At 42.3% G+C, this 17,265-nt stretch overlaps 1 protein-coding gene across 1 annotated transcript; it reads right to left on the bottom strand.

The window, feature by feature from the left end:
- Positions 1 to 3,932: 3,932 nt before the first annotated feature.
- On the bottom strand, positions 3,933 to 16,211 carry LOC142063840 (pancreatic lipase-related protein 3-like). The gene is made up of 13 exons (XM_075108118.1): positions 16,191 to 16,211; positions 15,701 to 15,749; positions 14,736 to 14,890; positions 13,019 to 13,144; positions 11,367 to 11,501; positions 9,487 to 9,595; positions 8,743 to 8,859; positions 8,540 to 8,662; positions 7,547 to 7,665; positions 6,627 to 6,756; positions 6,250 to 6,361; positions 5,071 to 5,238; positions 3,933 to 3,996 (listed from the first exon to the last, which is right to left on the bottom strand). Exons 1-13 carry the CDS (start codon positions 16,209 to 16,211, stop codon positions 3,933 to 3,935), a joined length of 1,428 nt encoding a protein of 475 aa, XP_074964219.1.
- Between the last annotated feature and the right edge of the window lie 1,054 nt (positions 16,212 to 17,265).

Genomic DNA, 17,265 nt, shown 5'->3' with positions numbered 1-17,265 from the left:
CGGGTCCTGTCGTTGGTCACCAGAGAGGAGAGATCAGTGCCTGCCCTTCCTCCTCCCCTTGGGAAGGAGCTGCAGACCGTGATGAGGTCTCCCCTCAGCCTCCTCTTCTCCAGGCTGAACAAACCCAGTGACTTCAGCCGCTCCTCATACGGTTTCCCCTCTAAACCCTTCACCAACTTTGTAGCCCTCCTCTGGACACCCTCTAGTAGCTTTATATCCTTAATGTACCATGGCACCCAACCCTGCACCCAGCACTCGAGGTGAGGCTGCAGCAGCACGGAGCAGAGCAGGACAATCCCCTCCCTCGCCCGGCTGCAGGGCAGGGCTCGATGCACCCCAGGGCATGGTTGGCCCCCTGGGCTGCCAGGGCACACTGTTGGCTCATGTTCAACTGGCTGTTGACCAGAACCCCCAGATCCCTCCCTGCAGAGCTGCTCCCCAGCCTCTCGTTCCCCAGTCTCTCTGTATGGCCAGGGTTGCCATGCCCCAGTGGCAAAATCCAGCACTTGTCGTTGTTAAACTTCATATGGTTGGTGATTGACCAGCTCTCTAATTTGTCTAGATCTCTCTGCAGGGCCTCTCTGCCCTCAAGAATGTCAACAGCTCCTCCCAATTTTGTGTCGTCAGTAAACTTAATTAATATTCCTTCCAGGCCTGCACCCAAGTCATTTATGAAGAGATTAGAGTACTGGCCCCAAGACAGGTCCCTGCAGAACACCGCTAGCAACTGGCCGTCAGCCTGATGTAACCCCATGTACTATAACCCTTTGAGCCCGACCTGTCAGCCCATTGCTCACCCACTGCATTACATGTTTATCCAGCCGTGTGCTGGACATTTTGTCCAGGAGGAGACTGTAAGAGACAGTATTGAAAGCTTTACTGGAATCCAAAAAGATTACGTTGACTGGCTTCCCTTGGTCAACTAGGTGGGCGACCTTGTCATAGAAAGAAATGAATTTTGTTAAGCAGGACTTCCCCCTCAAGAACCCGTGCTGGCTGGGACCAATGACTGCGTTGTCTTTCGGGTGTTTTTCAATTACTCCTAGCATAATCTTCTCCATAGTTTTGGCAGGCACAGAAGTGAGACTGATGGGCCTGTAGTTACCAGGGTCATCCCTGTTTCCCTTCTTGAAGACTGGGACAATGTTTGCCAGCTTTCAGTCAAGTGGGACCTCTCCAGATTCCCAAGAGTATTGAAAAAATTGATGTGCTGAAACCCAGAATAGGATTGGAGCTTCAGAGGTAGGGTAATTCACAGGCAGCAACACATCAGGAGTGGAACATTAAAAAGAATTATATAGGTCTGTGTGGCACTGCATTTAGGGGCTTGTCTTGGCTGGGAAAGCTTTTATTTTTAGTCTTGTGTAGCTGGGATGTAGGGGTGTACTGGGGGAGTCAGTAGGCAACTGCATCATCCTTGAGTCCTCTGCCCTGCATCAAGTGACTTTGGATGTGGAATGCTCCTATGCTTCTGGGCCTTTTGTGCCCATTTCCTGGCATCAGCTCAATTTGGAGAAGCCTTACCCCTTTAGGAAAACTTCTCAGTGGGCCTAATAGGCCTTTTCACAGTGAAAGAGTCTGACCTTCGCCTGGTGTCCCTTTCATTTCCTTGTTGAAATAAGCATATGTAGAAGGACAGTTGTCCCTCTCTGGAATCTTTCTATACTACCCATGTAACCCAAGTTTTGAGAAAGTCCTCCTCTGGGTGATGAACTGAGAGCAAACATGCTGGAAATATATATCAATAAGATACAAAATTCTCCCCAGAAATAGCCATGCAGGTGCTTTTTGTAGTGATGCTACAGAACTCAGTAGGCCATTCTACTAGAGACGTCACATAAAAGGTGAAAAACATGCTGTGTGAATGGACAGGACTAGGTCTGGGAACCCCTTGGTCCTGTTCATCTCTAGGAGAAGGCTGTAAGTGGACTCAAAAAGAAATGAGACCTCTGCTAACTCTTCACGTAGAAAGCTTTGTCAGCTTGGCTATGCTTTTTGGCTGCAGCCACATATCCTTGCAGAGTTGACGCTCCCTAATCTCCACCTCTGGGAATGACCAAATGGATACCAGCTGTGTGCATAGGTATCGCACTCCTATCATTCATGCTAGTGAGGTTTATTTCTTTAAATAATAGGGAAGTTTTAATTTTTTTTTCAGAAATATCACCTCTGATGCTAATTTAGAGCTCAGTGCTCCTGTCCTTAATTCAAGTGGCATTTTAGTTTGTAAATACATTGATAACAGTGAAATGGGAGAATCAGTTCATGCCCTAGTACACTGATAAGTATTAACACTTGTTCAAAATGAGGAGGGGGGGGAAATAGTCCTTCCCATTTAATGTAAGAGCTGGTGGAAAATATTTGAGTTAGGATTTTATCATAGTTAGGTCTGCTGCTTTTATTCAACACAGTAATAACTCCGGGCAAACTGAACAACTAGGCAGTTCCTTAGGCTGTGGTCAGATGGGTTTCAGGTGCTTACTTCTCCTTTGGGAAGAAGGGATAGGGCTGGGATGCACGTCCTTCAGTATGACACAGTGTGCATGCTATGCCTGGAGGAGACATTCTGGTCCTTGAGACCTCGTAGTCAGGGACTGTTGGAAGAAAGATGGCTTTCAAGAAAGAAAACAACAAGCAAGGGCCTCGCGGTATTTCTGCAGTCCTGAAGAAGCTGTAGTCTGGAATAGGAAGCAGGCAGAGGAGAGGACTGCATTTCCTGCTCTGCAGGACGCCAGGGCTCTCTCCTGGGACACAGCGCGGTGCTTCCCGGCATTGTTCACGCTTCCCTTGCCACCTGTCCAGTCCCTGGGGGACTTGCAGTACTCAGGACTGTAGATCTCTCTTGGCTGGACCTCAGACTGTGTTTAGTTATGCTTCTAATTTCACACAGGCTTAGTTCGTGTTTAGCCAAGGATACAACACTGACTGTTGTTCTTTTTAGAAAAATTGCATTTATATATTTATACTTATTATAAATATATTCTTAATATTGTATTTCTACTCCTATTTTTTTTGATGTTTATCTGCCCAAGTACTTGTACGTCATTATCAAACACGGGGAAATGGGAGTAAATAAATGATTAACTCTTTCTTCCTATTCATTAGAGTTTTGTTTTTATACTTAAAAAAATATCCACTGCATTGGTCTTTTAAAGCTTTAGGTGGCTCCCTCATGCCATGCTTTGCAGTGCAGCAGTGTTTGTTTTAATGTGAAATAGTCAGTCCCAGGTTTTGCAAAGCCTGGAGTTATCCAAAGTCAGAGTTTCTCTCCAGGATTTTCAGTGGCCACAGCAAAGGGATATGCCTGAAACAGAAGAGCAGCCAGGTGCTGTGATTTAGCCATTTAGTTTCTTCCAAAGTGGGGAACATCTGAGGTTTGGCTTCACCCGTTGTTCCCCTGAAGGTGCAGCGTCCAAAGGGCTGTTCTGACCTGCTGAAGAAATATACTGGTCTTATTCTGTACCTGCCTTGTCTCACAGCATCTTCTGAGGACAGTGCTCTTGTGTGGGGTTGGAAAGTTTTGAGCAATAGTAGAGACTCTGGAAAGAAGGTGTTCAGGACCATTCCTAGCCCCAGGGATGTGCTGAGGCAATGTGCCACCTTGAGAGTGTTTGATAGACAGAAAATCTGGCAAATTATCAGTGTGGTGGGAAACAGTTCTTTACCTGCTTTTCCTGAGGCACTAGGAGAGTAAGACTATTATAAATGTATTTTAACATACATGATTTCCAGTTGCTTCCATAGTAGCAAGCACACTGAACTTGGTTCAAAGATGAAAAACATTGACAAACACGTTTTGCAAAGAACTGAAAAAAAATAAAGGAAGCAACAGGCCGTTTGAGTTTTACTTTAATAGCCTTGCGTACCAACATACCCACGCACAGGACTGATTGCTCAGCTGCTGTGTACAGAACAGTTGTATTTGGTGACCTCTAGCAAGGTGTAAGTAACTGGGGAACTCCATATGTCACGGTTCCATGGCCACAGTAAGTTGACCTGGGAAGAAACAAATACTTGAATCAAGATCTGTTTATCTATTTTCCACCAAAATAAAATGAAAGTTCGTCAGCTGTTACCTTGAGGATTGTTGGCTCAATCCATAATCCCATTTAAGCCTTCCTAAAAAGCTGCCGTACAGAATATTAACATTTGCGTAGTTACAGTAACAAGGTAAAATTCTTTCTTTTGGGGACCAGCTGTAAAATTTGAGTTTTAATACATGACTAAAATTAATCTCTAGATTCACAAATATAGAGCTCCAGATAAAAAGTCAGAAAGGCGTCTTGTTAAGTTCCCTTTATTTAGGCTAGGTGCTTTACTAGATCGCTCCAACCAAGGCTTTGCAGCTTTTTTTTTAGGAGCTCACACTGAAAGGGATTTCATCAGCCTCTCTAAATAATCCATGCAATGCCAAACTATAGGGAAGTTTTTTCCTAATATCTTACCAATATTTCTTCTGTTGTAAAATATAGCAATCATCCACTGGGTTTATGTCAAGGTTTATGTGGAATAGTTTACTTTGACCCTTGACAGACAGCTTATGCATGTTTTTATGCTTCTCCCCAGGCTTTTCTTTATTGAGAAACACATTTCCTTCAGCTGCACTACACAGATCAAGTTTTCAAAATCTCTTTTGCTATTTTTCCAGACTTCAGTCTGTGTACATTTTTCCTGAAGAAAATGACCCTGTTTCTGGTTACAGTCTTACCCCAATTATTCAAGTTAGGATAATTACTCCCTGGATCTTCTATACAATACGCCTGGTAACGCACCTGGGAATGAGACTTGCTTTATCTTCGTTTGTAATTGTTTTGCTGTGGCAAAACTGTATACATTCCAAATTATTCACTGCTGTATTCCTTTTCAGACAGTTAATCCCTTAATCAAGTTTGTACTTGAACATTTGATTTTGTGTTCAAAGTGTAATATCTTGTCCTTGTCCTTGTGAAATTCACATTGCTCTTTGCAGATCATGTGTCCAATTTCTTAAGACTAGTTTTCAACCCTGTCTCCCAGAGTTTTTGCACTCCTTTTTCCATTCCTTCTGACCTGTAAAAGGGATATACTTACCTATGTCCATCTTCTCCATGAATTATATTGACTGTTTCTGCTCCCAGTCTTGCCCAGAGCAGAGTAAATATGGTTTTATTCCAGAGAAATTCAATTTTTTTAGTGTTATTTGGGTTAATTTCAACATCAAGGTATTTTGTATAAACTTGGTCTTGAAAGAGGACTCCACTGCAAATAGAATGAAGACAGCAATAAGTTTAACAGTTCAGAGATTACTGAACTAAATCATGTTCTCCGCAAGAGTTGGGTTTTCCCTCTGTTACAACAGAAACTTGCACTTTTGCAGTTCTTTGCAACGGCACGGAATGCTGGACCAGGACTCTGGGGTGTTATGCTCTGAGCAGGGAGAGGGTGAAAAACAATACTGAAAACTTCCAGTGTGCACGTGGCAGGAGACCACTGGGGGATGAGCAGGGTGAGGCTGGGGCGGCCTCCGGTGCCTAAGTGTGCTGAGTTTTGCAGGTATCACTGCAGGGAGAGCTCCAGCAGAGGCTTTCGGGGGGGATTTTTTAGATGATCTGGGAACTTCTGTGGGGCTTTGGTCTGCATGAGCACAGAGGATGGTGGGAGAATGTGTGGAAGCGCTTGTATCGGAGCAGGTACAGAAGATAGAGGGGGCTGCTGTTCTGGTAGCCAGTGGGAGATGATATGAGCTGTGACTGAAGCTCACTGACCAGACTATATAAATGTGCCAAAAGTGATGGCTTTTAATATATCCTAGGGAGGAAGGAGGTATCCACTTCACAAATTTGATAAGTTAGGCATAGGATTGGCTTGCACGAGACCCTACAGCAAGCCACTGTAGGGGCAGAGAGCCTTGTCAGCGAGTGGAGCGGGCTGACGTGTGTTGCCACGCTAGTGTAGGAGCAGTTGTGCTAAAGTATGTATGAAATGGGTGAGCACTGTATGAATTACGTGCCTTTCAGAGGTATATGTTTATTTTTTTTAAGAGCAACTCTGAGAAACAGAATTCATGATAAGGAAGTGACTTGTGTTTCCTTTTTACAACCATCCCTCTGCCCTCATGGGTCTTACAGATGGGATAATTTCTTTCATATCTGGTGTCAAGCAGAACGTCTGCAACTCAGAATAAGTGTTTGCACTGCTTAAATATGTGGTAAATGTGTAGATTAATGTTAGCAGCATTAAATGCTGTAGGGAAACACAAATTTATCTTACCTGGTGATTTCATATTCTTTTGTGTTCCCCTCTGTGTCATGGAAAACTAGGTTTATGTCCCCCCTTATTTTCTTTACACCAGACAGTTTGATAAATACTTTTTGTCTCCAAGCTGCATAAAGAAGAGAAAAATAAAACTAAGTTGTCATTGATATGAGAGATCTAAAAATGCTAGTATACTGGAAAGTTTTTTTTCCTAAATGAAATTCATTTGTGTTGGCAAATGAAAGACCGAGCCTAAATTTTGATAATTAATGCAGCATTTTCTTCAGAGGTGTTAGCAGTTTTTTATAGAAACAACACAGGTGCATGGCTGTAAATCACATCAAGGCAATCGCTTTTCAAACGTGAACAACTAACAAAACTTCTCCACTTACTAGTAAAGGGTGGGTCTGCTGCTGTATTTAAAAAATACTTTTGGTTTACCCTCATCAATTTAGCTGAGAATCTGTCAGCATAGTGCCCCATCATTGGACATCCCTCCTCTGGACATGGGAAACAGTCTCCCTAGGGAAAATAAGAGCATCAATTAATGAGGAATACTTTTTTTTTCATCCTCGCTCCGAAAAAATGAAGGCTCAAGATGCTGTTGTGATCTCGCAAAGCTGTGGTAGTGCTGTGTGTTGTCATATCTCAACACCAAAACCTGATAAACTTGTTTCAGGTAACAGTTCCTGTAACCACGAATATACCCAGAGGCTGTAGAATGAGCAGGTTTGATACCTGTGTGGATGATGGTCTGAAACTTGCTAGTTCAAATATTTTTCAGCTAGAGTCTAGGACAAAATATAAGCCAATTTTACCCTCCTAGTGGAAGGGAACTCGCCTGCATTCACGTTGCAACACCCTTTGCGGTGGTGGTGGGGAAAAGGGGCATCATTCATAAGTGCATTTATTTAGGCGCTCTAATCAGTGCCCAGTGTAAATTAGAGAACAGTCAAGGATTCTGGAGGCTCCAGAAGTCTCTTCTTCCTCTTGCCAGGAGTTGCTAGGATAGATATATCTAACCTATGTGCTCTTTGCATGAAGGTTTAGGGTGAAAATTGCATGGAGTTTAAGTTTTTCTCCCCTATTTTGGTAATATCATCTGTACTTCGGGATTCATTTTGCAGAGTGGAGGAGTTGATGGAATCATTGTACACTGTGCCTCACTGCGCACTTCCTCCTACCAAAGCACACCATGAGAGCACAGCCACCAGCATCCAAGTGCTCTGCGCCTGTAGCAAGACCTACCATGAGTGCAGAGACCTGGATTATTTTCTTTACAGCTCACCCATACCTGGGCTGATATACTTACTGAGTCAAAGGATTTGTACGTTTCACAGGGATATCCAACAAATCCGGTGGGATAGCGGATACTTTCAAAATAAAACTCATGGCTGCGTGAGTGATGGCACCCCCCAAAGACTGTAGCATCTGTTGGAACAAAGTTTATGAGCGTACATGAGATAACCTCCTGTTCTCCTGTACAAGAGTTGTACTTCCCTCACCATGGAAACAGCTGAGGCATGGAACAGAACAGCAGCGTGGTCTTGTAATAACTTTTCGTCTGAATTTACACATTTCTAGACGCAGTAGAAGTTACTGTTTTGTCTGTGTGCCAGTTACCCCAGCATTTCAAGGGAGATGCATTGGTCTGCTGTGGCATAATAGCCCCTATTAAGAAGACAGCCATATATATACACATATATATATATGAGATATCACAGCAAGATGACATTAATTATGGTTTTAAAATGCTTAATAGAGCAAAGAGAATCCACCAGCCTTCTGCCAACATCTCCAAAGTCTGTGAAGAGAGAGGTCTCGGGTGGAGAGGTGAGGCATGTACAGTCCCTGGAAACACTGAGTGCTTTTGCCTAATTCATGCCTTATAAGTGTTGGATGCGCTTTGTAGCATCTGCAAGAAACCAAAGGTGGTGGTGTCATGCAGCAGGTTTGGTCATGACACTGGCCTGTCTCAGCCTGGAAAACCTCCTGCTGGGGTTGTCGGGGTGTTGGACTTGCAGACTGCCTGTTTCCTGACTTTTTGTGTTCTCAGGTCCAAATTTCAAACTACAGAAGCAAAGCTTAGGCCGGTAATATACCTCCTTTCCCTACGGTGTTCCCTGGGGAGCACTGTTCTGATCCAGCCTTTATTGTTTCCTATTTCCTTTTCTTACTTATGAGTAGGTGAGCAAAAGCCAATTTTGATTTGTTGTTTTTTACCAAATGGACAGTTACTTTCATAGCTCACATTTCAGGACTGAACCAAAATAAAGTACTATTCATGTTGGGAAAGTATGTTTACCTGCAATGACAGCTTCAAAATCACTTTGTTTCATCTCTGGAATTAAATTAGTGCATCCAGGCATCACAGTTCCTCCATTTGGATAAAAGTCCAGGTGACCGGTAGTGTTATAAATCCCAAGCCCTGAGATACACACATGATGATGTCAGTGTCTCGGCGACATGCCCATCCCTGCAGATATTTACTTGCACATGAGCACTTACCTATGGCAGGAAAGTGAGCAGCATTACTGTGAATAATATCAACAAAGATTGCGTCTGAAGGATCCAGTCTCACCACAGGAGGAGTACCTTCAAAATAGGGCCCAGCAGGATCTAAGCCTAAAAAACCCTCACAATTATTGGGGGGGTGGGGGGGAGGAGAGAGAAGAAAGAGAGCTGTTGCACATGTTAATATATCTTTTGCCAACTTACAACATCAGATGTTCAGTATTGCACAAGGCACGTTGATAATAATGATGCCAATTCTAAGCTAAACTGGAAAAAATATGCAATAATATGGTTTTGTGAACCCTTCTGCAAACTTATTCTAACAGAAGTAAAATATTTTCTGATACCCTATATAATCGCCTCATGTTACTGTGAAGGAGGTATTTTATTACCTGTGAGCTTATTACTGGCCTGTAAAAGTTTAAGAATAGGAAAAACTAAGTATTCTTAACATGTTGCTTTGTCTTTGTGTAGGACATGATGCAACCCACAGAATGACAGTAATGTTACAAACACATTAATTATGTTTGCCCTTCCACTAAAGAGTTTTTAAGCTAACTAGAGACAGAAAATGTAACAATTACCCTTGTTTCTGAGAAGCGTAAGGTTTACCTGCTTTCGTGCAAGGTGTCTCCAGCTCTGCCAATAATTTAATTCCAGTCTACAGACCAGTGTGTTGCAAGTTCCTTTCCTTCAGAAACGTGCTATGTTAGCTCTGCACCTCGCTGAACAGCCTACCTGTTATCCGCCTGATGCCTGGGGTCCTTCTTCCCGCCTCTCCTGCAGTATGTGCTCCCAGACTGTGGCCAATTAAATGGATTTTGCAAGGGGAGTATCTGAAGATTTTCTGATCATTAAGGTGGTGGTGATGGGAGACAAGAACACAGGCTTTAAATAGCGAGCAAAGAGGGTGTCTTACATTATGGGCCTTTGGGAACATCTAGACCGACTTATGCATTGCGAATAGGGTGTGAGCTCCTTGAGTTAATTATTGTTTAAATCACACTACGGCTTGCTAGCAAATGATCTAATCTAGAATTTTAAAAGCCTAGTGATGATGGGTTTCACTGTTGTAATGTTGGCATATGATTATCGTATTCAATGGCCCTTGGTGACAAAATATGAACCTTCTTTCTCATTTGGATCAACCCCTAATTTCATCTTCCATCAAAATGGTCATATTTATTATGTTATGGAGCCCTTTTTTTATCGTGTCTGTTTTCCATGTGCCTGCTTGGAATATGCGACCATATCACTTGATAATATTTTCACTGGCAAGCTTAGGTGGGGCAACATTCATTCTCCTCTTTGCCAGGTGTCACCTGTACAAGACCCGCACTGCTGAGATACTACACATGCCTTGGAGGTGGAAGTGGAGGTTAATCAGCGTGTAGGCTGCGCGCAGGGGACACGTTTCTTCCAGGGATTTGCTGGGCTTTGTGATGACCAAAGACAACACGGATTGGTTGTTAATTGCTTGAGGTTTTTACACTAAGTTTGGTTTTGTTTTGTAACGCGTGTACCAAAATAAAAGCAGATCTGTATTATTGGCCTGTCTGCCTTTATCGTTAGATAGCAGATTCCCCTGAATATGTTTTACTGCAGTACTTCCGTTTACAATGCGGTTTAACTTTTCCTAAAGTCAAACTCCAGAATTTTGTAAATTGGGAAAAGAAATGAAAGTCTAAAGATCGTTTATGCATTTTTGTAATGGAAGAAAGAGAAGCTGCTGTAATAGAGATGTTAAATGAGAAACTGAACCCATCTGCAAGTGACCTGGGATTTGTACACAAAGAAGAAAGGTACAGAAGCAAATCTGTGAGGCTAGGTATGAGTTTTCTAGGTAGAAACAGCAGCTTGTACCCCAGCAGACTCTGGGAAGCGTTCTTTGATACTCAGGTGCTTGCAAAGCTGGCATTTTGCCTCATGGGCTCTGAACCATCTCTTGCAGCACTTAGGATGAACACCTCCTGAGAAGGGTCAAGTGCATAGTCAGGCAGGGTTCTGGTTTTCAGCAGTTCTAAGTAGTCATGAGTCTTTCTGAAGTCAGCAGGAAATGCTGATACTCTTAAACTTGGCAACCGAGCAGCTCTGTGCTATACATGTAAGTGTGAACGCGTGCCTTCAGGAACATGAAGTTCACAACTAGAAGGCAACTGGACAGTCTATTGTGCCTGTAGACAGCAAATATGGCATTATCAAGTAAGCCAGCTCCTGCTCATTTCCGTGGTGCTAAGATGAGATACTAATTTACTTCTAGCACATGCATATAATGCTGGCAAAAATCCTGTAAGCATTGAACTCTACAAAAGCCTTGCCTCATTTGCATTGAAAGCCTTCTTGCCTTCATCATCATATGGAAATGTTGCCACCTACTGGTCTTTAATTAATTGGTACCTCTTTTCAACCACATTAGCTTAATTTGCATCTTTTGTGGCTCTGAGAAGCCCTTACAGAGTTGCTAATTAGTGTAATTAGCTGGATCTCAACTGAGCATTGTACGGCTCTGGCTGAAGCACTGGCTGACCATGCTGGCCAAGGTGCAAAATCAAAGCTCAGCTTCATAACCCCACTAGATCCACTTAAGAATTGCAGGTGGTAAAGCTGTGGTTTTTTACCTGTAAAGTTTTTATGAAATATGCAACCTCAGCCCCAGTCACACGGATGTTGTTCACTGCACGGATGTAGGTGCCTTTTGCACCTTCTTGCCAATCGACAGCAATGCAGTTGATATTTTCCACTTCCAGTAACAGCTGATGTGGGAACATATAAAGCAAAGTATTTGAGAAACCAAATAAGGAAAGAGATTCAACTTAAATCAGAATAACCACAAAAAGGTAGTATAATAATGGAATTTCTCCTTCTTTACTAAACAGAACTCTTCACTGTAGCCTGATCACACTGAAACACACATCTAGCAAACCAGAATGTAACAAGCCATTAATCCAGAAAGTTACACTAATGAAAGACCATAATAAAAATATTCTACTTTATAAACTATGTGTACATATTTGAAATAATTTGGAAAAGCCACACAGCTTCACAGTAGCTGGTGTGTGCAATATGTGACTTACTTTGGGGGATGTTAGTAGTTTAACTGAATAGTATAGGGAGCAGACTTATTTACCAAGTGCCTTTAAAACTGACAAAGGCATGTCAGACTGGAAAGCTTTGGAGCAGAGTAGTAACTTTCTATTTCAGCAAAGATAGCTAATGCATTAGTCATTTCTATACCGTTCACTGTCTTGCAGAGATCAGTGATTTTTCCACTGGAAGAATCGTGTATCGAAGTCTGTGACTAAGGCTTAGTTAAGTTTGAGAAAGAACGAGGAGTGGAAACAACAATTAATCCATAATGAACAGCTGAATGCAAATAACAAGGAAAACAGAAGCTTGAGGTGATAGTGCATTGAATCCTGGACTCCCTCCTCTCCTGCAAGCACCATAAACACAGTTTGTAGGGTGAAGAGGCAGACAGAATTGCTGTTTCTTTTCAACTGAAAAAAATTGGAAATTTAATATTCTAGATTAAAAGTTTTCATAGATTTATGAACAAAAATAACAATGCAGATCTGTGACTTAGTATTCAGTGGTCATCTTTTTCTAGCTTGTCCTTTTCTCTGCCAGTGTGGAAGATGCAGAAACTAGGGTAGATTTTGCTTATCTATGAGAGCCAAAGCTGTCATTGATACACTACACTCTGCTGGCCAGGGTGCACCAGCTCTGTTTTGTGGTAGCGTCCACATTTCGTATTTGAAATCTTTTCTTCATTGTAGTCTGTAATAAAAAAAAAAAGGGTGGGTTTTTTTGTTTGTTTGTTTAGGGTTTTTTTTTATTATTTTAAAGAACTGAATGGTGGTGAACCAGAATAGTGTTTGTAGATTAAAATTTGAGCTTTACATTTCAGGAAGGTCTTTTGGCTGAAGGACAGTTCAGTTGCCTCTAATGGGAGAAGCAGTGAATTGGCATGTCTAATATGATATTCTGAGACTGATGTGGAGGCTGGAGACCTCTGTGTTCAGTTTATTACTTTGATCTGATCTGTAGCATTTGGGGATGGAAACTCTCTAGAGCAGCATAATGTCAGAGGGGATCAAGAAGCCTTGACTATGTTGCATCTTCCAGAGTGGGAACATTTTGGCTTTTGTAAAATTTACTTCTTGATTGGTATCTGCTAGTACCTAATGAATTGCAAAATGGAAGGTGAACGTTAGTGCCTAAAGGATACTGACAGATTGTAGTTATAATTGCTGATGGAAATCTCTCATACCAAGCACATTTCTACCACCCAGCCTTTTTTTCCAGTGCTGTCAAATCCATGAATGATGAAGGACGTTTTTCTCTCTGAGGAAAAATGTGAGTTTTGGATGGTTGAGGAGTTTATCGCTGAGATCTCCTGTGTGTTTAAAAAAAAATTAAGCTGTTTTATCTAGTCATACTTTCAAACATTTAAAAAATGTCAGCTAGGTCATCCTCTCTATAGGACTCAAGGGCTGCTGTGAACGGGCAGAGTCTGTCATTTTTGGGACCCAGAGACCCACGTATCTCGCCCTTCTCAGTTCCACTATGGTTTCCAAAGATGATGTGCCCATGTGGTTTCTGCTGCTCCTATCTATTTTGCTTAAGGCAGAAAGAATCCCCTTATGTGGAATATGAAGCCACCTAAAAAGGCCACAATGCCTGTTGGCCTGACTTGGACGGGTTCCTCCAGGGAGCCACCCACGAGCTCCACGACTCCTGGTTCAGCTTGCCATTTTACTGACCTCACCTTGGCTTCAATGTGTTGCTCTGCATCTAACCAACAGTTTTGTTTGTTTTTTTTTACACCCCCTTCCCCCGATAGGTGATGTTTCTATGCCTGTTTTTGTCATTAGCTACCCCAGAAAGGCTGAAAGAATTTCATGCAAGAACTGCATGCAACAAGGGCAAAGCTGATCTTCACACATTGCTGCAGATGCATAATTATATGTTTTCCTTTTACTTTGAGAATGATCTCTGACCATCTGTATTGTTTTCAGACAAATACAGGGGCTGTGATATGAGTTCAGAGAGTTCGGGTGTGGGAAGGCTGTGCCCTAGATCATAGATACATTGAAGTTTAGTGGCTGGGAAGTAGTGCAAAGTGTATATTGACTTATTTTATCAACAACAGAAGTGTTGAGTAACCTGCTGCTGGACGCAACTTGTGTGTTCACATGTTGCTGCTCTACAGATTGTAAAAATTTATTACACCTATATCTTCTCATCCTTAAAGAGAGCCTCAGCATGGCAGCCAGGATTGCTGTAAGCAATGATGTCTGCAAGGGCAGTGATGGCGTCATCGTTCATGCCCAAGGAATCCTAAACATCCCCGTACAGGTCAGGGGACACTAGCCCTGGGAGCCTGAAAGGGATTTAGCAGCTTCATAGCATTTGCTAAAGTGATGTGGCCCTAGCCCCTGATCTTACAGGTTCCTCTGCAGTGCTCTGCTCAGTATTTCAGAGCATAAGCAACTTGAGTAGTTGTGTCTTATTTTCAGAGTGCAGAGAGGCAAGTAAGAATGTAAAATCACGCAGATTTCAAGGGTGGGTTTGGAAATTGCATAAAATAAGGTTTTTTTCAGACTTTTAAAATTCACAATATCTTCCTAGCTCAGTTTCCCTGTAATCCAGCAGTATTTGCTCTCCTATCTGAACACTCAGAAGGCTGTTTATATGAATGACCCTTCACCTTCCCTCAGAGACCTAAATGCATGCAAAAGGTGGTCTGCTGTAATCCATATCCTTGTGCGGGAAAATGCCAGGAAAGATGTTGTGTCCTACAGGTCATTCGCAACATTATTTTTTATGTTCTTTACTCCAGATAGCTTCAATGTACATTCATTACTGTACCTTCAAACTATCTTCTTATTCTGAGTTTTTGCCTATGATAAGTGATGTAGACTTTTTAACACGTTAACAAACATTTGTAGGTTTAGTCCGTTCTTGATGTTAGAAATAAAAGTCACCTGTGAGTTATTCCCTGTTTCTCTGGTATAGAGAGAGAAGCTGACGTTTATATGTTCTGGAGAGTCAGGCAAACCTGTCAGAAGTCTCCCTGGCACACCAGACCAGGGTGGGCCGTCTGTAAAACAGCCAAGCCGGGGGTAGCAAACTTCTTTACCTAGAGTAGAAGAAACAACTTGTTTATATTTTGGACTCTCTTATGCTTGACGATGGATTTGAGACTACAACAGCCTGAAGAACAGAAAACTAAGAATTTAATTTTATGATTAATTTTGAAACTGAGATTCAGTCTTGTTTCCTTTATGCATATTGCCTGAAGCAGGCAACACAAGGGAAGCTGAATAATTTGCGGATAAACCAAATAAAGACCCAGATGCTGTTTTGACACAATTTTCTAAGCTTGTAAAGGATTAACTAAATTTATTTTAAAAAAGAATTTTCAGAAGTGCTTCTTAGAATTGTTCCTGTGTGTTTCCTACTCCGAAGCGTTGTGTCTCTGCTTGTAGGAATGAAGGATATCAACACAGTAACCTTGTACTGTGAATGAAATTATCATTTATTTCAAAACAGTAATTTTTTCTAGATCAAACGGGTCTCTTGCTCACTTGTGTTCAACTTTTATGTTTTAGAACTGTCTGTTGCACTAAGCACCCTGTCACTGAGCAGTTCTTTGTATACAGCAGTCGTGTAAAGACACCTCGTGCACTGGCTTGATAGAAGTAAGACTCATGACTAAATTTCCCTATGAATTTTCAGCACAGAATTATGTCTCTTGTATTCTTAATAATAAAATTTAAAAGGAACAGAGCCTTTTAGCATTAGTTCTATGCACAGTAATAGACAATGTCACACAATGACACACAAATATACTACAGCTTCAACGTAAAGGCAAATACCAGTCATCATCTCCTATGTATTATTTCATCTGAATTTACCTTCAAGCGGTAGTTTTTATATAGTGTCTCACCTGCTACTGTGCCAAGGAGATAAAATGCAATAATCCACATTCCAACAACCTAAAGCAAATTGAATATAAGGTTAAGCATTTTGAGTGATTTGTCCTTTTTAAGAGTGTAATACAAAGAGAAATGCAAAGACTGCGCCTGAAGAGGAATAACCTCACACACCAGCTGGTACGCACTGGGGACCCATCAGCTGGAAAGCAGCTTTGCAGGAAAAGATCTGGAGGTCCTGACAGACACAAACTTGACCATGAACCAGCAACATGCCCTTGCAGCAAAGGCAGCCAGTGGCATCCTGGGCTGCATTAGGAGGGTTGCCAGCAGTATGAGGGAGGTGATCCTTCCCCTCCACTCAGTTTTGCTGTTCTTTGCACTTCTTGCACATTCGATACTGCATGCAGGTTGCTGAGAGAGCGAGTCAGATCATGAGGGCCTGACTTTTGCCAGCCGTGAGGAGATAGGTGGGAGGTGTGGTAGAAAAAGAGACAGTGATACCTGTAACTTGGCAGTCTGCATGCTTGACAGCTTCTTTAGGCTGTTTCTGCTGCTTTTAAGTGGGACTCCTTGTGTTTCTGCACCTTTGTACCCCCTGCCTCTGCACTTTCCTCAGTTGGCTTTCCCATGACAGGGTTCTGTGATTTCACCGTACTCCTCCCCTCCAATTGCCTCGTTCACTGTTCTCAACCTCCTCCTCTTCTAGGTGTTTCCTATGGCACCTGCCTCCCATTTTCCACATACTGCTTTTCTTGTAAGGCAAAAATTTTGAACCGTCACCCCTGGCCACTCAAATAGATCACTAGAAGCACTTCAGAAAAAACAGTAACTTTAGTAGGTATAAATTTTACTATGTGGGAAACTGTCTCCAAGGGATATTTTTAGAGATTTGGTGAAAAAAAAACTAGAAAACCAATGCTCTAAAGGTCATTGCTGCTACCAAATGCTCTCAGAAACAAATAAGAAACAGTTGGGAATGTCACAGAATGTGTCCTTGAAGTTTGTGTGTCAGATGTCAGAAGGAGGCATATGTATTCCACCTTTGTGCTTCTTTTGGTGGAAGTTGGATTACTTGGCTTAATGAGGTGGTTTCCTAATCAAGCCGAACGGGATAGGTCAGAGTGCAGAGAGTGTGTCTCTGAGCACTCTCTAATCAGCTCCAGAGTCCCTGTGGGGTAACAGCTCGTTGTTTATGTGGTAGGGCAGAGGAGCAAGGCTGAATATCTAAGCAGTGAGCTGGAGCTGCAAAGTGCAGAGCTGAAAGGAATCACAAAATTACCTTGGAAATACAGTTCTGTTTCTAGTTCTAATATATCCACTGATGAATTCAGTAGAGAAGAAAACTAGCTGCTCAGGGGGAGTGGAAACTGGAAAGGAAGTCTGGCAGTCAGGAAGACCAGAAGGGAAAAGGATGAGGAGTTTTTAAGCAGCTGGTGGCAGTCAAGAGCAGAGAGGTCCTAACTGTTAGCCAAAAGGAGCACCTCTGTTCACCTGGAATATCTGTCAAGAAGTACCCATCATCGTGATGAGAACTTGATGACAGTGCTGGAAAATCACAGATGTAGCTCATCAGATG

The sequence above is a fragment of the Phalacrocorax aristotelis genome, chromosome 12, assembly GCF_949628215.1.
Source record: "Phalacrocorax aristotelis chromosome 12, bGulAri2.1, whole genome shotgun sequence".
In the NCBI taxonomy this organism is placed as follows: domain Eukaryota; kingdom Metazoa; phylum Chordata; class Aves; order Suliformes; family Phalacrocoracidae; genus Phalacrocorax; species Phalacrocorax aristotelis.
This window is presented reverse-complemented; position numbering and strand designations above follow the sequence as displayed.